Below are 24,212 nucleotides of genomic sequence, written 5' to 3' on the forward strand. Positions count from 1 at the left end.
AGGGAAGGTAATGAGGATGCAATGCTTGATACTTTGGTTTCCTTTACTCTCCCCTCTTTTGCATAACATATTTGCATGATACATGTGGTAAGCTGTATAATGGCCCCTGTAAGATGTTCACACCCTAATCTCTGGAAAGTTGTGAATAATATTACTTTACATGGTAAAGGGGACTTTGTAGATGTGATTAAGTTAAAGATTTTGAGATGGGGTGATTATCCCAGATTATCCGGCTGGAACCAATGTTATCTCAGCAGTCCTTATAAGAGGGAGACAGGAGGGTCAAAGTGAGAAAGAGGAGATGTGAGATGTCTCCAGAAGTTGGAGAGATGTACTTAGAAGATGGAGGAAGGAGCCACAAGCTAAGAAATGCAAGTGGCCTCTGGAAGCTGGAAAAGGTGAGAAAATAATTTCTACCCTGAGGCTTCCAGAAGGAACACAGCCCTACTGACACCGTGATTTTTAGACTTCTGGCTTCCAGAACTGTGAAAGAACACATTTGTGTTGTTTTAAGGCACTAACTTTGTGGTAGTTTGTTGCAGGAGCAATAGGAAACTACTACAGTGTAAAATGCCCAGCTTTGTTTCCTAAAGATACTTGCCGTATCCCCTTCTAAATTACTTCCTGTTTTGACACAGGACCACAGAAAGTGCTGATGAAGCCCCTAGGAAACATCTGGTGGAGTGTGGACTCCTCAGGCAAATATACACTTGCTTCTCTGGTTAAGGAATTATCCTGTGTTTTTATGGACTAAGATATCCAAGCCTCCTGATTTCCAGAAGATTGCTTTTGGAAAAACTGTATTTGAGTATAACTGAAACCTTAAACTTCTTCTTTGGAAATGAAAGATAAGCCACCATTGAGTGAGAAGTTGCATGTTAGACCATGAAGTTCCCAATTCCCACTTTCTATTTGAGTCTCCTTGAGTAGTTTGTTTATTTTCTCTTCATCAGAATGGAACAAGTATGCTTTCCATCAAGATGAAAACCCTCTAGAATCAGATGAAGACATCTTCTGAGCATTTCCAGTCTTTTCATTAAGTGCAAAAACTCCATAATGCAGAAGTGCTTGTTCATGTAGAGGTAGAAAATGGAGGAGTGAGTCAAAAGGTCTATTTTCATCAAATGCCTCAGAGGAATTCTTTGCTGATTGAGAGAGAACAGCATTCATTAAAGCCATGTTATTTACTCAACTGATTTTTATAATGAGCTTGTTGCTGTGGTCTCAGGCCAAAGATACTAACAACAAAAACCGCAGAACATAAAAATCAAGTTTAAAGTGGAAATTAATTTCAAAGAACTGGAAAAGAGGGTGCTTTAATAGCATATGTTCTTCAGAGAAAAACTCACTTTTCTTATATAAGAGCTCTGTCAAAGCAGATGGGCTTTCCAGTAGATACAAACTCATCATGGAGAACACTGTGCTTGGAATTTCCTGCGGTTAAGTCCCTTCAGGGGCACTGTCTTGGAAGATGTTGATTACCAATACAATAAACTTCTTCTGTTAATAAAACTAGTCATGCACAGTTGCCTTTACATTTAAACCTGCTCGATTAAAAAAAAACTCTATAAGAGTATATCAAAAGGCAAATTAATCATATTACAAGCTGTTAGTTTTTCTACCTGGATATTCAACTGCTATTGAAACCTATAAGTCAGATTTGAACTTTTCATATTTCTTTAACCCAAGAGACTTCAATTGTCACCATTAAAACATATAGAGCTGATGATCTCCTAGGAGTAGCTACATATCACCAGAGTGATCCTCCATTATTCAAATAAATAGGTTAGAATGTTTAAAAATGTTTCAGAGCAATTTTTTCAAAGATTGGCTCAAAATGTTAAAAATGATTTTTTTCTTCTAAAACAGTAAGCATGACCATGGAATGCAGACAAGGGGACAGAGCATGTTTCTGTTCTAAGGCAATCTTGTGATTCTGTACTGAAAAGTCTAGACCTTTTCTTGGAATCTTATCCAGCTCTGGATGACTTAAAAGAGATGTAGTCATGTTATAGAGGGTTTAGATGAGAGTCACAATTACAGTTGGGAATCAGAAAATGAAATCTAGGAGGAACCATCATAGATATTAGGAGGCTGAGTCATAATAATGGTTTTCAAGTACCAGAAGACTTACAAGGCAGGAAATTATGGCTAGCTCATTTTCCTTTCAATTGAGTACAGGCCAAGAAGCTTCCAATGCAGCTTGAAAGGAGCTGAGTCGATCGCAAGAAGGAATTTTCTTATGGTGACGTGTTTTTTTTTTACTCTTGGATGGTTTAGCAGCAGAACAGTCAGGCCAGGTGAGCAGGTGCTGGGACCAGAATGGGAAGGAATCTCCCTCCCCAAGTGTCAACAGGAGGTTGGGAGCCTCCGGCACACCACTGTGTTCCCCCTCTTGCCTCACTGCTGTGCCCTTGCTTTCCTGCCTCTCAATCTTCTATCATCATTTTCAACCTGACTTTGACTGTTAGGGTCCAGACAATAGACAAGAATTCTAAGAGCCCTCACTTTATTCTTCCTCTGAGGATTTCAGAGCTTAGTAAATGATTCTAATTCTTAGAAAGACAAGCCAAAATTTTTTTCATGACTGCCGTGAAAGGAGATTACACAGTACTTCTTCAGGGGCCTTTACAAGTAGTTGCTGCACAGTGCAAATTGGAAAAACAGGACAGATTTCTCATGAGGGCTGGACCAGATGGCCTGTGCAAGGGCTCTCAGAGTCCTCCCTAGTTGTCAATTCCAAGAAAAAAAAAATCACTGCTGGGCTTCTGTTTTTGTTTCCAATCTGAGTGACTGAAAATCAACCTGCAAGGAGGGTTTTTAAATGTATTTTGATTCTGACTCTCAGGAGCAAGTTTTCAAAGTAATCTCTCAAAGCATGGAGGAGAGTGAAGTATGTTCAGTGCTGAATGCCCTAAAGAGCATTTCATATCCAGGGTTAATATGTAGCCCTGTCCGATCATCTGTGCCCATGGGTTTGTAGATTTCTTTCTGACACACCATTTATTTAGAAACTGTGACACCAAGCACACTATCATCTGAAAGTTAATTTATGTCCAGCTTCAGAATATGTACAAGTAGAGAGCTGCTGCGGGGGCACTTTGGGGTCCTCACGACTCGGCAGCAGATGAAGAAAGCAGGTCTGGCTCTCTGAGTGCACAGCAGGGCTTTGCTTCTTCTAGAGATAAAAGCTTGAACCGCAGACTGTGCATACGTATAGAAAGGAATTGTCCCTTCTAGAAGCGTTTCATGCACTGTGCTTTTTTCCTGTGTTAAAAAATGGGGCATGATCAAGCAGCTACAGCATAGAAGCTAACAGAGCATAAGGAATCCTGCTCTTGGAGTCAGGACCTGAGTTTGGCCTTGACCCTTTCATTAGCTCCTTGAGTAACTCTAACCAAGGCACTGGTCATTCTGTATAAAGTGATGTGACTGAACTAGATGGAATCTGAAGTTTCCTCAGTGCCAACATCCACTGCTAACTCACTTATTTCTAGTGATTACATAGGATTAAAATTTCTGAATATTGAAATGGAAATTTGAAAGACTTTTTTGGCCTTAATTCCTTCAGTCTCTATCACTCTATTTTCTAATTCTGAAAAGAGTGGAAAACGGGTTGTAGAAATATTTGTAAGCATACAGCATGATTAATTTGAAACATCAAATCATTTTTTATTATTTCTGATGACTGTTTCTCAGAATGGCTTTGAAATCCTTATAAGGGAAAGTATGAATCAATGCTTGTGAATTCAATTCTCATAAAGTGGTATTCTCTCCAAAAAATAAAAAGTTTTGAAGAATACTCAAAGAAACCAAGAGTCCCATATTTTGATCAGATTCACTGCTCCCAAATCTCATCTGTTCTTGAATTCATATACTAATGATAAACTATGCATCTGATGAAATGAATTTAAAAAATCAAAGTGAAACATGAATCTGACTTTCCTTTTTAATGTAATGGGACTTTTTTTCTTCTTCTGTCAGAACATTTCTCAAATTACCACAAGTGCAAATGTTTACAGAAAATTTTTTTAAAAAAAGAATTTCTATAAAATGAGAGCACTTCTAAAGAGGGTCACTGAATGGATTTGGGACTAAGGGCTCCATCTGTAGCAACCCAATTGAAGATTTCAGCTAGAAGACAAGCTGTTTCTGGAAACACTTTGGATAGATTCCTTCACTTGCATGTGTGCACACACATACACATGCACATATCGTGCACACACACACTTCCAGAATGGCAGAACTGGAACTACGTTTGCCTAACAACTTCCAGGAGGCTCCCTCCCCTCCTACCATTTTCTCACCATCCCATGGATGCCAGACTTCTGGCTGGTGCTTTGCAGAGGTGGAATAAACTCTATGAGACTGAATCAGCAACTAACTTTCGGGAAGGTTTCTCCACCTCCCATTCTCACCATTTTGCTTTGAGGAAGAGAGGAAAGCCCACACCCATGGGTGTAAGTGAAAATGACAATGGCATTCTTTACCCAAGAAAATGACATTTTAAATAACCAAGCTGCTCTCTTCTCTGGACTAAAATCAGATATTTCTATTTGAAACACAGCCACAGAGCTGGCACTTCTCCCCTTCCTCCTCTTCAGCCCACCTATTTCCTCCCACTTTTCCCCATACGGAGGCTCGCAAGCAAACTCACACACACACACACACACACTCACACACATTCAGTGCCTTTTACGTAATCAGCTGACAAGGTTGATCTTTCACTTCAATTGCTTTGATTCAAAATCTGCCCACCATTCGTGGGAGGTAAAGAACGGTGGATGAGACGTGCGCTTTAATAAACAGGCTAGGGAAGGAAGGGCCTGGGAAAGGCATCTGGTCTGAGTCTTTTCTATGCAGTCTTGATTCTCTATAGGGAAATAGAGAGTGTTATGGAATTCAACATAAATTCTCTTGTTTCAAACTTACAACTCTTAGATTTCTTTTTAACAGCTGCTAGATTAATTCCTTCTTAATAGAACTTTGTAACCAGATACCTTGTTTAAAAATCTGAAATGGTTCTTCCACTGCTGATGTTCACCTTATGTCTTAATGGGTTGCCTTGACCTCCAGTGTATCATATCTAACTTCTCTTTGCCTCTACAAGATGCTCTCTCACCACTTCCCTGTATGAACCCTCTGCCCTACTCCATGATTTCTCAGCACGGCAGGCACAGTCTTTGGACAGGCTATTCCTGCTGCTGCAGTCTGTCTGCTCTCCTCCTCCTTTCTGCTCATTTTGGTATTTCTCCTTTCTCAATATTAAGCTTCCCTGATCTTTCTCATGAAACTTCTCCCTGATTCCTACAGCCCCTGGTGAATGATGGCTCCTCAAACTACAGCAACAGTTTTTCTCTGTATCACTTAACATATGCAGCCTTTTTGTGTAGATATCTAGCCACACTAAACTGTAAACAACCAAGAGAGGAACCACCCAAGAGAGGACTCTTTGTACCCACAGCATTTCACATAGTGCCCCACATATGTAGTCATACATTTTCTAGGCATTTATTGAGTAGCTATTATGTGCCAGGTGCCAGGTTAGACTCTGGGGTTACAGAGATGAGCAAAATTCAAACCTCAAGCTGCTACAGACTAATGAGGAAGATATAGATGTAAATGGATAATAGCAACACTACGCAATCAATAGTTTCCATATCAGAAGTAAGAATCAGATGCAGTGGAGGCACTAAAGAACAAGTATTTAATGTTATATGAGGTGGAGCCAAGGAAGGTTTCACAGAGAAGGTTAGGCTAGAGTTGGGTCTTGGAGGATGCATAGGAGTTTGCCTAACTGTTCAAGTGAGGTAGGAGAATTCCAGGGTAGAAAGACCAGCATGGAAAACGATACACAGGCATAAAAAACCAAGAAGGTCCAGTGTACTATAAGGAGTCCTCTCTCAAGTAGGTACTTCTGATAAAACAAGTGGTCAGAGATAAGATAAGAACAAAGAGTGGTGACTGTAAAGCATGGTGGAAGCCAGACCATGAAGGACTTCAGGTACCATGTTAGGTAGTCTGGATTTTATCCCCTGAGCTACAGAATGGCACTGAAGAAATTTGGGGATAACGTTGTATCTGAAGTTATCTAATGATGACAACAACCTGATTGCTCTTCAGTGAATGGTTAAAAAAATTGTGAAACATACATAGCATGAGTGACGACTCAGCAAGAAGAAGGAATGAACTATTGATACGCACGATTTGGATGAGTCTCAAGAGAGTTATGCAGAATGGAAAAAAGCCAATTCCCAAAATATTATAAACTGTATGATCCCATTTGTATAATGTTCTTGAAACAAATTATAGAGATGGATCAGAGATTAGTTGCTGAGGATTAGGGACTGGGGAGGAGTACGTGGACGTGGCTATAAAGGGGTAGTATGAGGAAGCCTTGTGGTGATGAAGCAATTCTAATGTTTCATGGTGGTGGTGGTTACACAAACTTCTACATGTGGTAAAATTACATAGACATAGAAACATATACACACGTGAATACATGTATAACTGGTAAAATCTGAATAAATTCTGTGGATTGTACCAATGTCAATCTACTAGATTTGATGTTGTGCTATAGTTATACAAGATGTTCCCAGTGGAGAAAACATGACTGCGGGCACGCCAAAATTCCTTGTACTTTTTGTGTGTGTGTGAATTCCTGTGATCTATAATCATTTGAATAAAAGAATTTAATGATGACAAAAGTGGTTAAGTGGATTAACTCCAAAAAAAAAAGAGAAGTTTTCTAGTGGAGTTAGATTATTGCTCAGTTTCCTTCTTGTAAATAATTCTCTTAAGAATTTCAAAGCATGTTTTATGCAACTATATAACACAAGGTTATATTGATATAATGTATATGTTACAGATAAAATTCTTCTTCATGAAATTGGGTTCATTGATATTCAACTTGTTCTGGAACTAAAGTAACAATTTTAGAATAGGGGAGTAGCTTAGTACAAATGTGCTCAATTCTGAATATCAAAAGCTCTGAGATCATGTCCAACACTAGTAGCTAGATCATTCTAAAAAGCTATTTTAAAAAAACACCCAACCAATCAAACAAGCAAAAACAACCAAACAAATCTGGCTTAACTTGTGTTCTGAGTGATTTGGCTTTCTTAGGATAAAAAGTTCACATATGTACTTACATTTATGTGATATCTATCATGTATATATATATCATGTATACATCTATCATATATGGTTACAGAATATACATCAAACTCTAACACAGTATGATGAACTCTAACATTAAAAATATATGCAAAACTAAAATAAAGGACCTCTCATGTATTAACAAGGCGCAAGTATAAGAAACATAATAGTCCTGTGTTATTTACACACAAGATAGTCCCCAAGATAAATGGCAGGTGGAATCTTGTTCTCTTGCTCTGACAGTGACATGTGAAGAGCAGATTGTTCTAGGGGATTTTTTTTTCTCATCCTCAGCCTTGAAACAATAGTTAATTTTATGCAAGATTCTTGCACAGTGCTGATGTGACGGTAATAGTGGCTTTGAGTATTCTATTCTTGCAGAATTCAGATACTTCATACAAGTGTATATTAGTTTTTTCTAAAATCCCAAGTTCATGAGTTCCTGATTAACGGATGGTAATTACAGGCTATGATATGAGCTGTGCTTTAAAAATTATAAGGTATTAAGTGAGTAGAAGGCATTCTACTCATTTATCAGGGTTATAAGTAGGTCCTCAATGGCCAGGTAGCACCCTACAGCAAGGATGGAACCTGAACGAAGTCCCTGGGATGGCAAATAGGTGGCAGATATGGGCACAATGACTCATGCCCCAAGATGCAACCATAACTCTGGAACTGAAACAGAGATGGTAACCTCAAAATGGACAAACAGGTTGGCTGAGCTATGACTATGACCCCCCAAAATATGACTTTCATAAGAATATCTCATAGTAGATAATTATTATGTATTTGTGTGTTTTCTTATTCATGGTCTGTTTTCCCAAGAATGCAAGCCCCAAACCTTGTCTGGTTTCTGCACCTTTTAGTACCCAGTTTTAATAGGGTTCCTGACACAGAACAGGTGTTCAGTAAATATTTGTTGACTAAATGAATACCTCTTCACTCCACAACACTGTTTTTTGACCATTATTCAGTGGTAGACACTTTTAAAATTCTGACCAAAGCTATGAACCCTCTCCTCAAAAATGCACACAAAAAGACAATATTTTTGATTTTCTATAGGATTCGTGGATCCCAGATTAAGTTATGTGTATGGAAATCATTTTCAAGGATGAGAATATTATTGTAAACACAATTAGCCACTGATTTTAGTTCCTTCAGGCATTCTCCTGATTATTTACCCAAGCCAATTACCTCCCCAACATGATGGCATTATTTTTTATTTTTTGCTATTTGTTATCATTAATAAATAGTCCCTACATGCACATTATATTTTAGTGACATCAATGTCAAAGAAAAAGATAACTCAGCTCATAAAATTATTTCTGTCATTTTTATAAAGTGTATTATAGTTATTAGTCTCTCTCCTTCCCACTTCTGTCTTTCTCTCTTTCTTTCTCCAATCCTAAGAAAGTCTGAGTGTACATTTGGTATAACCTCCTAATCTCTTTCCTAAAGGTCACTCTAAGTAGAATTTGAAAGAGAAAGGGGTCAAGTCACACACACACAAAGCCACCGGCCTGTCATCAATGGAACAATTCAGAATAAGAGGGGGAGCGGAAACAAGGTAACTTGTCCAGTCACCATAAACAACAAATAACTCAAGTTATCCTGAAGACTGCAGATGGCTAGCATTTTGTCAGAAAAGAGCTGTCTTTAGTTGCCAGTAATGAAAGATGCCCAAGTGAATCTTACACACTGAGCTTTTGGTAAAGAGAGACAATTATCATCTAATCTGAGCTGAGCTGTTATTACCAGAGGAAACTTAATGGAAATCTCCTGCCTTCATAAGACCAAACTCTTCCAATACACTGATCCACAAGCAAGTATGAAACTCTGCCACAAGAAATTAAGGGTGTTACTTTTTATTCCTTCTGGTTTACAAAAAGAAAGCTCAAGGTGCTGCTGGAGGCCACAGTTCAAACCACCTCTGCGATCTGCCTTAACCCTGAGTGTCTCGTTCCCAGGGGCCCTGCCCGAGAAGGCAGCAGCTCCTCTCCATCTCCATCTGGCCAGCTGAACTGCATGCAGAGCAACGCCATGGCCACGGGGCAGGGGCTGGGTGTGTGCCACAGAAGCAGCAATAGAAAATGCCAATGCACTCGAGATTGCAGTCCTAGTTACCGACCTGTCGTGGGGTCCCATTCTCCACCATGGAAATATCAAGAAAAGCAGAGGTTCTCACACTGATGACACTTCAAGGAATTGCCTGGAGTCAGTTGCTTGCATTGTACTGCGGTTGGGGCAAAGACCTTTAGCTATAATTTTTAGTGGGTCCATCCACCCCATTCATGGCTTTCTTTCTTAATGGCTCAAAAATATACCAAAACAACTTGGTGTTTTTCAATGAGAAGATTTCCTGTTAAAGTTTCCTGTTAACTCTGCAAAGAAACTTTTTCAAGGACAACTTTTATAGAAATTGGTTTGAATGCTTATTTCAGAAACCTCACATGGGAAACATAGTCTTAGGTGTGCATTATTTTAATTGCATTAAGTTCCTTATATCCTAAAACCTGATTCCTAACAAAGATGAGGAATAGTTAAATATAAATAATGGACAAAGTCATATCTGCAAACCAGAGTCACCAAAGCCTTTGGGAGATGCAACATAAGCTCTTCTCTACATCCGCAAAGACTTTTAGAGACTAGAAGCACAGTAGTTTTAAAGAAATAAAGTCAGGAAGACTCAGCACAAAGCAGATACAATGAGGAGGCAGGAGTCACAGAACTGAATAATGGAATTTTCTACTTATCGAATTTCAGTCATTCCCTATTAAAGAGAACATCAACCATTACCAGGAAGATTTCCAACTCTGGAAAGCAACACAGAGGAAGAGGGAGCTTAAAAATGTATGAGGAAACCAGCGGTATTACAACAATTGACTTTTTCTCCATATTTCACAACAAGGTCTGCATTGTATTTCAAGCAGTAATTTAGGTTTAAGTATGTCAGTGTTCAAACTAACTTACCATTATAGGTGTTTCTTCCCTGCAACAAAACTTCCTTAAAAGCTTTCATATCATTTGTTACCTTGGGCTTTCAAAAGATAAATAATAGAGTACTAGATGGAAACTATTTTTAATAGTATAATCACAGAAACTACAGTCTATACCATAAAATAGGACAAGCACATTTGCTCTTGAAAAGCTGCCCTGATCTCAATACCAGTTTCCAGCAGCTGTGTTATTCTCTGCAGACTGGAAGTCATATGGCTCTTAAGGTGTTCGTAACACTTTAAAATATACAAAATGGGCCACAGTTTTTAAATCCTATACATACACAACACAACACAACAACAACCATCTTGGGTTTTCCTAAGGAGCTATTTTAAAGACACCTGAGAATTCTAAATTAAGCAGCCCACCAATGAGTAAGTCACTTTTCAAAACCGCTGAACTGTCTCCACTGCACCTGTATAGAACACGGAAACCCGGGGCAGAGAGAATCTTACATCCATACCTATATTTCATGCCAGTCTGCTTTGCGGTGGACTCTTTGAGAGAGATGTGATGCTGAGGGGTGAAGGTCCCCAGGCTGCGTGCGATGATAGCGACCGTGCGGAATTTGGCCCGGGCTGCGTTCACCACATTGGGGGCGGTGGAGCTCTGCTTGCTCAGAAGTCGCTCCTCGCCATTCCGACTCTTCAAATTATGCTCTGTGCAGGCTATGGAGACTTGCATTGCTTCCCGGGGCAGTGCACGGTCCCTCTCAGAACCCCGGAACACAAGCAGTCAAGAGAGGTCGAGCAGTTGGGAGGGTCTGCTCGTCTTTTAACCCCTCCTTGCTCCCCCTTCCCCGGGGCAGAGGAGTCCTCGCGGCTGACTTCAGAGCCAGGGAAGTGGCAGGAGTGGCTGCGGTGCAGGAGAGAGTCCCAGGCACCGAGAGAAGTAAACAGCTAGCCCTGAAGTTGTCACAGCAGCTGGAGCGCAGATCAGGCTGGCAAATCTTCCCGGGCAGTAATCTCGGTTGACTAAACAGCCAAATCCATGTAGTCGGGAGGCTTGGGCAGACGCCTGTAGCTAAGCATTTGTGCTGACTGCACGCAGCCCCGCCAGGTGCCTGTCCGCGGCGTCTGAACGCGGGCTCGCCTCGGGGCGATGGCTCAAATCCACCCAGGCATACCGCAAGATGCGCCGCCAGCACCCTCTGGACCACAGGCAGGATGCTCTACTGGCGCGCTGAGCATCCCAAGAAGCAGCTAATCGCAAGCTGCTCCCCCGGAACCAGTGGTCTCCAACCGCTCCGGCTGTCAGCTCCCTCCCTGCCCCACTCCGGGAGGCCGTGGGGGCTCCTCAAGACCCCTCCCCACTCATTTTCAGGCGGAAGCCTGGGTCATTGTGTCTGCACCAACACGGGTTAGCAGCTGCACGCAGGAGCAGGAAGGTCCCTTTAAAGAGCTCCTCGCCTTTGTGTGCGACGCGAAGGCAAGAATCACTTCCACCAGACTCTTGCTGTGATAGAAGCTGGAGGGCTGCTCTTAAAGGGGGGCTCTGCCCAGGCTCAGACCAAATCCCGAGGCGGCACAACAGTTGGAACCGGGGGAAGGCAGGATGGGGGTGCTCCTGCCACGGAACATGCCAGTGAATGAACACGTGAATACTCTGTGACTGGTTTGTTAAAACACAGCTTGAAATCCCTGTTACTAGCCTTACCAGCGTTTATTTCCCCTTTGCACATTACTTCTTAAGCCGATAAGTTTGAAGTTTACTGAAAAGGCACAGTGCAGACTTTTCAGAGTCAAGTCACCTAACTCACTGCCAAATCTCTTCTGGCTCCCAAAGGAGGGTGAAGGATGGGCGAGGAGGCAGCAATTTGGCACCACCTAGAAGGGGGCTGCACTAGGTAAGCTGCAGGTCCAAGTCACCATCCAGGAAGGTCCAGGCCAGGTGGCTGGAACTGTGTACACTGCCCGCTGGTCATCTATGACCCGTTGGTGAGGACAAGCATTATCCCCAGGGCAGGGGTAGGCAGCAAGACACCTCCTGTCATCTCGGAATGTTCCTGTGAGGCAGGAACATTGCCTGGTTCAGTAGCAGGTGCAAAGCAACTCCTCAGTAAATGCGGTTGAACCAAACTAAGCACCAACTGGCTGATAACAATTTCTCTCTCTGTTTGAAATGCGTAGAAGTCAGACAGTTTTTTTAATAGATGTACTTACAATAAAATTGTGCCTTCTGCACAATCAGTTCTCTAAAGGCGGTTTCCAACAGAAACTGCTGTCAAGCAACAAGGAACAGTGTTTAAACCAACAATATTTATGAGCACCATCTCTGTACTAGGCATTAGAGAGAAATATGGAGAAAAAAAATATAGCACTATCCTTCTCCTCAAGGAACTGGCAACCTGGATGGGAAGGATAAAACAATCAGTCTTAAAGAGGCTAATTAACAATGTCAGAGGTACATTAGTGTTTAAATGACTGGTACAGACACCAAGTACACTAGAGTTAAGCAGGGGAGTGATTACAGGAGGCTAGAGAAAGTTCCTCATTTCCCTACACTTCTACTGAATCCCAATTAGGTACCTGACTGCTTGTTGCTGGGATACAAAATAGCTTAGATGGAGGCTGGACCTCAAAGAGCTCATGGATGCCCAGGCAGCCCTCATAGACTGCGGGACTTTGCCTGGGACATGAATTTGATTAGCTGGAGAGGAGAAGGTCTGTCTTCCCAGAGATTGGCTGGGGTGAGGAGAACACACACTGTGGCTGTGTCAATGTGATAAATATATATATACATATATATATAGAGAGAGAGAGAGAGAGAGAGGGGGAGAGAGAGAGAGAGAGAGAGAGAGAGAGAGATGGCAGTTCTGACCACTTCTTCCCAAATTAAGTTGTAGGAATGAAATTTTCAAGTAGAATAGGTACCTGTTTTGAATACCATTCCAGACATGAATCATAACATCTTATAACCTGCAGGTGAGGTTTAAATTACATTGTGGAATTTCATCCTCTACCTTCCATGCTCTTCCCACTCCTTATTTTAAAAAATAAGTATACTGCCTACTGTTCAGTGGTTAGAAAATAACTTCAGGATGGGGTGAGGGTTGTAGAAAGGGACAAATGAACCTAGGCTTCCTTTTTTTACCCTCAGCTCCAAGGAAGTAGTTCCTGAAGCAAAGCTTTTTTCCCTGGAATAAACAACAGTGGGCTGAGAGGAGGCAGATCATTAAAACTTTTATTTTTTTCATGCTAAACTGGCTCATCGGGGATGATCAATATGAATCAGGAAAAAAGTCAAAGTGAAAAGAGGAAGAAGTGGGAGGATTCAGAATGAACAGCTCAGAAGTGGGGTGGGGGGCGGATAAAGCAGCCTGGGAAGCAAGACGGAGCATGGTGATTACCATAGGGCCAGAGGGGTCAAGAGCCAGTGGCTCTGGCTTAGGCGCTGACTGAGGGGGAGGAGGTGTGGGAAGGCAGCTAAGGGCTGAGGTATGAGAGCTGCCAGTTCTACAGGGAGGAGGGAGAGTTTCAGGGTGTGTGAGGTCTGCACACAGTTAACTGAGTGGCTTTCAGGTTTGCCAAGAACTAGCAGAGCAACACCTGAAAGCATAACCAAGACCAGAACAGGGCCTAGGTTATCAGAATAAAACATGCAAGGCAGAGCACTTCTGAGTCACCTACTCAGCCCCCACAGGACCAAGCAAGGTGCCTTGTTTAGAGCAGGCCCTCACTCTATAAATAATTGAGAGAGGGAGATAAGGAAGCTTAGGGAGGAAAGAGGGAAGAAGGGAGGAAGGAAGGGGTATGGGAAGATGCCAAAATCTTGGATAAACTTGAATCCTTTAAAAAAAAAAGAAAGAAAAAGAAAACCCTGCACTTTCTAGTTTTGCACAGGCTGCTCACCTGAAAGGCACCAATAACTGCCCCACATTCATGTCTGCACCTCTTGTGTATAGACAAGTATCCACCTTTAGTACATGCCTCAAAGAGAATCAAAGGACTGAGGCCAGAGGAACGCTCACAGTGCCTCTTTCTGGCTGCCCACAGTGAGCCTTTCCAGGTCTGACCCTACATGGGCTTTCTGACAGCCAGCCAGCAGCTTGGTGACATACCCAAGCTGTGCTCACCCTTCCCAGCATCAGTGCAGCAGTAGGTCTCAGGGGCCCAGAAATTAGATAATGGTTGCTGTGAGAATGCTCATTCCTCCTAAGTTTGTGCTAACGGGCCACATCCCAATTAAGCTGGGAAAATTAAATTTCAAATATGTATCTTTCCATTGTCACACAATAGGATTTGGAGGGTTCTCACTATTATTATTTCAGGTTCAAATAAGACACACAAATGATGATATAAATATAGATGTAGGTATAGATATAGATGTAGCTATTGCTATGAATAGAATTGGGCCCTCCCCAAATTCATATGTTGAAGTCCTAACCCCCTAAGTATCTCAGAATGTGACTGTATTAGAGATAGTTTCTTTAAAGAAGTAATTGAGGTAAAATGAGGTCATTACAGTGGGCCCTGATCCAACATGACTGATGTCCTTATAAGAAAAGGAGACTAAGACACTCACAGAGGGAAGATCATGTGAAGATACAGAGAGAAGGAAGCCATCTGCAAACCAAGGAGAGAGGCCTCAGAAGAAATCAACCCTGACACCTTGATCTTGGACTTCTAGCCTCTAGAATTGTGAAAAAAAAAAATAGATTTCTGTTGTTTCAGCCCCCCAATGTATGGTATTTTCTTACGGCAGTCCTAACAAACTAATACAGCTATAAGTATTGTTTTTATTTTAATTCTTATATTATTGGTCAAGAGAAACTGTTGGAATTCTCCAAAGAAATGTTCCTAAAAGTCATTATTAGGCCATGATGGATATCATTATCATGCCACTCTACACATCCTAAGCAAACATTACAAATGTGCTCCAAAGAAGAGTTCCAAATACAACCCATTTATTCCTTTCCACCAAGTCATGAAGCCTCTACATGGTGACTCTTGATACAAGAGGTAGTCGGTTTTCAAGGCACTTCTAGTACTTGTTCTTAATGATCTCCTTATTCTGCCAATTTACCCTTTTACGAGCTTGCTTTATCCTGGGCATCCAGAATCGGCAACCTCAGAAATGTCATGAGGCAATGGAGACAGGCCTGCACTGGCGGGCCTAAGCCTTGCTGCAAACCCAGCTCTGTCACTTTGCCTGTGACCTTGGGTGTCATTATCATTCCATATGCCTCTGTTCTTTCACCTGAAACAGGAGAGGGTTACGTATTTATTTCCAAGATCCTCTCTTGTGCTATAAGATTCCCTGAGGTCCTTTTACAGAGAGATGTGGAGGTTGCAAGATTACACAGAGTTAAGTTATCACTTATTTTGCAGTTTTGCCTGGGTCTCAGCTGGTCTCTATTCATTACCTGATATTTGGGATTCTATGGCATTTATGTCAAAGGGTCACTGGGTCATGGTGACAGAGCTGGTTAGGAAGAGACCCAGGCTGCTTAACTTGCACCCTGTCTTCTCATGCTCGTCCGTAGAGTCTTTATGGTAACATGGAAGGACTCTAGGGTGTGGGCTCAGTTGGAGCTGGGTGTGAATCCCAGCTCTGCTCTGCCTCTTCTTCCCATGAGCCGCTGAGGGGGATGCCTAACCTCCCTGTGCCTGTATCCTCATAGAAAACCAGGGTGCCCGAACACTCCTCTCCAGATGACTGTGGGAATGGCATGAAATAGTGCGTGACCCACAGCAGGCACTTGGTAACTGATCAGTATCCATTTCAATTTATTAAAAGCAGGCTTTTGGGAAGTCACTAACCGCCTCCCAAACAAGCTCACCCAGAGACCTCAGCAATTACCAATATCAGTGACACTTACACAGCACTCCCTATGTCCCGGGAACTCTTAGGAACACTTTACATGTATTAGCTCACTTAATCCTCACATAATCCCAAGAGGAGGTGCTACGTTATCAACTCCATTCTACAGATGAAAAAACAGGAGACACAGAGAAGTTACATAACTTGCCCAAGGTGACGCAGGCAGGAAACTGAGACCTGGGATTTACCTCAGGGTAGCCTGCCTCCAGAGACTTGGTTCTTAACCACTGTGCATACTGCTCCTCACTGCGAGGACCTCCTCTGAGAAGGGCTTTAAATGGTGCCGTTTTATGACTCTAATTTGAAGGAAGTCCTAGTCTTACTATGAGTGAGGGAAAGAAATTCAATATTGAAAGTCTAAAAATTTCAGTACAATTAAATCAGCCATGCTTGGTAGCTTCTGAGTATAACTTTTTATCAACCTTTCAAATACTTCATAATACTTTATTCCTATTACTCAAGAAAAAAAAAATTTCCCAGTTACCTGGCATATTTCTGTTTGATTAATTTCCCACAGATAAAGTCAGAACCAAATGACTTGTGCTGAGTCCACTTAGAACTTATGGTTTATATTCCATTGGAAACCGCAGCCTGTGGGAGCCCAGAAGCATTTAATTATGCAGCCAGGCAAAACTGGATTCATTCAAAACAGAAAAGAATCTGTTAATATCTGAAGAATTTTAAACATGCAAATGTACAGATGGCAAGCCACTTTATGTGCCTATTATTTGTGATTAAAAGAGAAATTTTTAGGGCGAGAGTTTCCTATTTATTAGAAATACTTAACACGTGGGTTTGGAAAACAATTTATTACGTTCTGACAAATTGAACCAGCCATGAAAACTAGCACGGGCCCACATGTGCATAGGCACAGGTTTTGGAATAATAGAGAAAGTAAAATTGAGAGGCCAATAGTAGAGAACGTAAAATTGAGAGGCCAATTGAAGACGCAGACCTACTCGAGAACGGACTTGGGGACACGGGGAGGGGGAAGGGTAAGCTGGGACAAAGTGAGAGAGTGGCATGGACATATATACACTACCAAATGTAAAACAGATAGCTAGTGGGAAGCAGACGCATAGCACAGGGAGATCAGCTCAGTGTTTTGTGACCACCTAGAGGGGTGGGATAAGGAGGGTGGGAGGGAGGGAGACGCAAGAGGGAAGAGATATGGGGATATATGTGTATGTATAGCTGATTCACTTTGTTATAAAGCAGAAACTAACACACCATTGTAAAGCAATTATACTCCAATAAAGATGTTAAATAAATAAATAAATAAATGTTACTATGTCCTTGTAAAAAAAGAAAAAAGAAAAAGAAAACACTCAAGGCTATGCTGAATAGAAGAAATTTCCAGATGTCTACCCTTCCGCTTCCCTGGAAGAAAAGTTTCAACAGAGAACCCCTACCAGGAACCCTGAGGACAGGCTCAATACAAATCTTCTCATACTCCAGGCCACAAGTCCAAAACCAAATATAATTAAAGAATAGTTAAGCTTCTCAATGAACACTTAAACTATACCCTCAGCCACTGATAAATATCTCCTTAATTTGAAACTTCTGACACATCGGATGTATCAGCAAGATCTCCAATATTCATCCATCACTTTATACATTCAAGGCAAGGTACCATAGTGCTATAGGAAGCAGGTGTGCAAGAATAAAAAATTCACAGTTCAGACTATTTTGCTCAGGCTTCTTCATGGAAAGTAATTTCTCATAAGCTTGTCTGGAACTTGGATGTAGAGGTGGGAGGAAATAGGGACAGAAGGCCTGTCTATTTTTTTTACAAATGTCATTAGTTGTTCCTAAATTATTAGCCATTAGTATAATTTCTGCCATTGCCTTATAATACAATAAGCTGGTCAGAAATATTTGCCATGTCTTTGGATAAAAGATTTTCCTAAAGAGCTTAACACACAGAGAATTTGTTTTCAAAGATAATTAGAATTATTATACTTCATCCAATTTAAGATACCATTAACCACAAGATACATCATTATTTTGTACACCACTAACATAGAAATTGTGGCCAATTAATTACAACACAATGCTTTTTTTCATCTCTCAAACTTTCAATTTTAAATTTATCAAAAGAGTCTTTTTAGACTTACATTTTTCTGCCCAAAATTTCATTCTTGTACATACATACAAAAGAAAATGTAAGGGCAATAAATTGGTTAAAGTATTCCCAAAATGTATTCACATTCAGATTTTTTTTTTTTTTTTTTTTTGGCCGCATTGGGTCTTTGTTGCTGTGTGCAGGCTTTCTCTAGTTGCGGTGAGCGGGGGCTACTTTTCGTGGCGGTGCGTGGGCTTCTCATTGCGATGGCTTCTCTTGTTGTGGAGCACGGGCTCTAGGCACGCGGTCTTCAGTAGTTGTGGCTCGCGAGCTCTAGAGTGCAGGCTCAGTAGTCGCAGTGCACAGGCTTAGTTGCTCCGCGGCATGTGGGATCTTCCCGGACCAGGGCTCAAACCCATGTCCCCTGCATTGGCAGGCGGATTCTTAACCACTGCGCCATCAGGGAAGCCCTCACATTCAGATTTTGATGCTTCTGGATGTTTTACTCAGAGTCATCAATGTCCACATCTCTCCACACAGTCATCCTTTGTGTTGGTAATGCAGGAATTTTTAAAAAACATGCTCAACTATAGTCTCTGGGCGTTTATTCCAAGCTGTTGACACCTACTCTGAAAGTCACGGTGCACACTTACAGGCATTGACAACCACATCTGGATGGTCACATAGCCAGGAGCAACTAGAGACCAAGTCACTATTTCAGCAAAGGAAAACTATGTGCTTCAAAGAATTGATGATTTCTAAGATAGTTTATTATAGACTCTTATTTTATGGCAATTTAAATCTAAAATACTGTAGAAGGAAGGAAGGGAGGGAGGAGGGAAAGATTTTTGAGCACCCACTATGTGCCAGGCATTGTGCCAAAGGCTTCTACATCCATTATCTCATTCCAGAAGAAAGGAAGAAGAAAAACCTAGCCTTTGTTAAGCATGTAAGTTAATTGAGCTGTCAACTCAGTGTTCTAAAACTCAGTGGAGTTACGTAAGCATTCATCTTCACTCCTCCAAAACTGAGAAGTGAATCAGACTCCAAAAGAGCTTTCCACATAAAGTCACCCTTGCCCAATGGGGCTGAGAAAAATAAGCAAACTGAAGGTCTTTCCAAAAATATGTTAATGGGTAAAAATTCACTTGTTTCAGTTCAAATCTGTTGGTCTTCTTAGGGTGAGAAAAGCCATTATTACACATGTCACTCTACGGCATAATATCTAATATATTTTTATAAAAGATGTATTCTTTCACTTCTTTATTCTGTTCATTTTCAAAGGGAAGATGTCGTAAAAGAGCAGATCTAAGATCCTATGGGATTCTTTCTCATTTAAGTCTTTCCCTGTGGCAGATCACCGGAAGTTCTTGTAGGAGACGCTTCAGGCTTTCATCACATTTAAAATGAAACTCATTTTGGACAATATAAATATCAGGTTCTCACCTTATGCTCCATCAAGGGCTGTATTGTCTGAAGTTTTTATAATTTACATGCATTACTCTTGTAAGTAAAATAAAATAAAAATTTTAAGTTATTTTATCTATTATAAATTTATCACAAATTCAGCTGAGAGGAAACAGTGAGACATGGAAGCGAGAAGGAAAAAAACATCATGCATTTATCCAGACTTCCAATTTTTAAGATTTTTGTCAACAGCATCTTGGTTTTTGGGTTTTTACTTTTCTACGCATAGTTTTGTGGTGGTTGTTATTGATGTTGCTGTTGTTGTTCTATATAAGTGAATACTGTTCAAGGTATGTATCAGTTACCTCATGCTATCACTTGGCATTTGTTCATTTGTTTTTTCATTTTTGGACATTACCTATCCTTAAGTCAATTATTTGTCCTCACCATGCATTGCTCACCACACTAATATGCATTGTTCATTGTTCAGTTGACAAGTTCTATGAGGCAAAGAGGCAGAGGACTCAGCGCCTCCTCACAGGGCTCCCTTCCTGGCTGGGGCATGTACACACATTCAGTGACGATTACTGCCTGCCCTGTATGTCGGGACAATGGTATAGCCAATACACACTCTAGAGGAAGAGGGAGCGATCATTGGGAGTCGCGGCAGTTAGAGAAACTATGGTGGTGTCAGAAAAGATCTGAAAGATTGAGTACAGAGAAGCTCCCAGGCAAGGAAAGAGAGTAGGGGAGAGAGGCTACATCAGCAGAGGAAGCAGTTGTAGCAAAGATGAGGACGTGGAGGAGCTTATTGGGGAATAATGACTAATAACTTTGGATAGGACCTTGTTTGAAAAAGGGATTTACATAAGAAATTATGCAAAACAAATGTACATAAATCAATTGGAGTCTGTTGAGAACAGCCTGGAATAAAATTCTGGGTGAAGACTCCCCCCTCAGGGCAGTTGGGAGAGGTTGAAGGTAGAAAGTTCATCAAGGATTCTGATCCAGGGTGTAAGCAGTATTTTTGGAAGATCCATCTGGAAGCCAGTAGGGTGGCCTGGAGATGTAAGAGACTCAATACAGGAAGACAAGTAGGAGACCGCTGGAATCAGCCAGCCATAAGGTAAAACCTGCTCATGGAGGAATGATACTTCCTACTGCCAGTTCTGATAGATGGGAAAATGTTCACAATGCACTGTGAGCTGAAAAAACAGTTCACAAAATAATATGCACAGTATGAGCCTATTTTGACAGAAACAAAAATTACCTATCTCTGCAGATAAACAAAAAGATATACGCAAATATATTCTTATATTGGATATATTAGATATACCCAAATACTATCAGTAGTTACCTGTGGGTGGTGGAACTATGGATAATTTTTATTTTCTTTATTTTGATAGTATATGATTTTCTGCTATGAATACATATTATTTTTGTATTATGGAACAAAAAATGTGGTACCTAGAGAAAAGAAGTGATGACTGAAGCATGAGGAGCCTGTAGGTGTACTTATCAGGGAGGAAAGACTGATGACTTTTTAATTTTTTATTTCACAGCACCCAGTACTGTGGGATTAATGCCACTAAGCCAACTCAGCTTAATTTTTAACACACAAGTATCTGGGAGCAGATTATCCTAGATGTGACCATTAAGCTTTGCTGACTGATGTGGAGAAACATTTAGCAAATTAAATTGCTGTTTATTTGTTTCTCTACAGATCTGTTTTGGATTCCTGCTGGGGAGGCAGGCAAGAAGTGGTCTGATCCACTAAGGACAGCCGTAGTTAAACACGGACTATTAAAGGGACTTTTGGTAAGAGTGACTGAATTCTCCCAACCTAAGTCTGGATGACCCTCCCTGGAGTTGGCCTCTACTAAAAGGAAGGAACCTATGCAAGTTCATAGTTAATTGAGTTAAAGCAAGCTGAGCTTCTTAGGAGAAAAGGACATGTCTCAACCATCCTATCACACAGTTGTGCAGAGAAGTGCTTTTACTAATTCCCCTTGACTGAATAAATGGATTTATACCAACCCCTGGGGTAGTGCCAGAACTGGGTGGAAATCTGCTATATAGAAATCAAACCACTATGTTGAAACTTCTAAGACATCTCTGATAATTGTTGTTTTTCCCCAGTATTCTGCATCCACCCTTTGCCCTACGTTTTACTTGTTTTTTACATAGTTCCATGGTGATGAAATGAAAGAGGGGAGAAATGTAATATGGTATTTCTGTGCAGATGTTAGAAATGTTGACAAAGGAGTAGAAATGAGGGGTTGGGGAAAGGAAAAAATTGTAGCAAAAATCAAACGTAGGGATTGATTTGGAAGAGAGATACAAAGCTTGAGCATAATCTGCTGACTGAACTCCCTGGGGAGGTGGTTGGTCAGGTTTGGGAAAATGTCAGGGTATTAGTTTCCTAGGACTGCCATCAAAAATTATTACAAACTTGATGGCTTAAAACAACAAATATTTATTCTCTTACAATTCTGGAGGCCAGAAGTCTGACATCAAGGTGTCAGCAGGGCTATGCTCTAGGGGACAATTCAGTCTTTGCCTCTTCCAGCATTCCTTGGGAGTGTATTATTCCAGTCTCTGACTCCACCTTCAGATGGCCTTCTCCTCCATGTGTCTGTGTCTTCTCTTCTGTCTCTTATAAGAACACTTGTCATTGGGTCTAAGTCCCACCTAGGTAATACAGAGTGATCTCATTCCAAGATCTTTAACTTCATTACATCTGTAAAGATACTTTTTCCAAATCAGGTCACATTAATAGGTTTCAGGGATTAGGACATGGACATATCTTTTGGGGGCTTCCCATTCAACTGACTGTAGTCAGCTTGGGAAAGGCATGGGTTAAATGGGAGGAGGATAGAAGAAAGATGGGGAGAGGAGAAGGCTGTGGACTGCACTTGCTTTCCAGTCTGACAAGAGAGTAAAACTGAAAACACAACAAAACAGTCCAAGACTGTATGGGGATGTAAATGCATTCAGAGTACAGGTTTGAGCAGCTCTCATCTGAGAGTGGTTTCTTTGATGGGGTGAGAAGAGAGGAACAAGAAGAGTTCTCCTCGATCAAATGAGGGAGGTGGGCCTGCCCATGCCGCACACAGAAGCTCTTTGCCCAGGGACGACAGGACTGGCTTAGGCATAGAGATCACACGTAAAGGATCCATAGGAAAAGTTCATCACTCATCACATCCATGGTGAGAATGGAATGGCTCGCTAAATAGGGGGCCTCTCTGGAAGGAGCATTGGCCTGGGCAGGGGGTGGGGGTGAGATAATGGTGCCTGGACTACTTGGGAGGTAGAAGCAGCATAACACAGTCAAGTGGCAATGAAACAAGTAGGATGGAAGCTATGAGGTATACGAGCTATGGAGGAACTAGCAAGGCAATGATAAAACCCCAAGAAATGGCTGGTTTGTTACTATTATTACCATATTCCGGATCAAGGTTTTTTGTTTATCTTTCTTTTCAGTAAAAGTTTGAACCATCATGTCAGCAGAGATGTTGGAATCTGGTAGTCATAGCATTATGTGGTCCAGGACTAGAGCATCTCAAGTTCAGCTGGAACTTGAATTCCAGACTCAGTTATGAGAAAAGAGGCTTTCAGTCATATGATTCATGATAAGACCAAGGAGCTGGGAATGACATCAAATCCAAAAGGACTGAGCACTGCTCATTAAAAAGGAAGTCTGGAACCTGGACAACTTGAGACAGATAGTCAGGAACTGATTCAGCAGAATGGTCACTGAGGTCAAAGTGGACCAGTCTCTCAAATGGAAGGATAGTTCTGAAAATATTAAACCAAAGTACTTTCTATTCCCCGTAAATTACTTACAGGGAGTTTGGATGTAATAATAAAAGATATAATGCTGTATAAATCAATAATTTTAACACTTTGTTGCTGGGATTATAAAATATAAATATATATAATATATATTTAAATATTATATATATTTATATATATCATAGTACATATAGTGATAATATATGGTATATAATAGTATATATAATATATATGTATGTATGTATATATGTAATAGTACAAAAGATGGGGAATGAACGGAACATGGAACTATACTGAAGCAAAATTTCTATGTTTTAACAGAATGAAGTTAATTTTATTCTGAAGTAGATTGTGAAAAGTTAAAAGTGCACACTGTAATCATTAGAGCAATCAGCAAGAAAATAACTGAAAGAAATAGCTTTTAAAAGTCAACAAAGGAATTGAAATATTTATTTAACAGAGAGGAAGGCAATCAACAAAAAAAGTAAGTCTAGAAGTACAAAACGAATTTAACAAGGTCACAGAATAAAAGATCAATATACAAAAATCTATTATATTTCTATATACTAGCAATGAACAATCCAAAATTAAGAAAACAAATTTATTTGCAACATCAAAGAGAATAAAAAACTTAGAAATAAATTTAACAAAAAAAGTTCAAGTCATATCCTTAATACTACAAATATTGCTGAGACATTAAACATCTAAATAATGTTCATGTTCACAGATTGAAATAGTCAATATTGTCAAGATGGCAATTCTCCCCAAACTGAAATTCAATACAATCCCTATCAAAATCTCAGCGAGATTTTTTGTAAAAAATGACAAGCTTATTCTAAAATTTATATGGAAATGCAGAAATTTTAAATAGCCAAAACATTTTGAATAAGGAGAGCTAGAGGACTTACACTATCTGATTTCAAAACTTACTATGGTCAATTGATTTTCAGCAATTGTGTCCGAAACA

At 40.6% G+C, this 24,212-nt stretch overlaps 1 protein-coding gene across 3 annotated transcripts in view; it reads right to left on the reverse strand.

Annotated features, from left to right (window-relative positions):
* The window catches only part of KCNAB1 (potassium voltage-gated channel subfamily A regulatory beta subunit 1), a 408,264-nt gene that overhangs the window by 266,614 nt on the left and 117,438 nt on the right, over positions 1-24,212 (reverse strand). The window contains exon 1 of one of the 3 annotated variants that reach the window (XM_059920066.1): positions 10,619-10,839. The exons of the other annotated variants lie outside the window; for them this stretch is intronic. Within the exon in view, the coding sequence (XP_059776049.1) occupies positions 10,619-10,839 (221 nt within the window). Of the gene's footprint in view, positions 1-10,618; positions 10,840-24,212 lie in introns of those variants that run through there. 3 annotated transcript variants of the gene reach the window in all.

The sequence above is a fragment of the Balaenoptera ricei genome, chromosome 4, assembly GCF_028023285.1.
Source record: "Balaenoptera ricei isolate mBalRic1 chromosome 4, mBalRic1.hap2, whole genome shotgun sequence".
Lineage (NCBI taxonomy): Eukaryota > Metazoa > Chordata > Mammalia > Artiodactyla > Balaenopteridae > Balaenoptera > Balaenoptera ricei.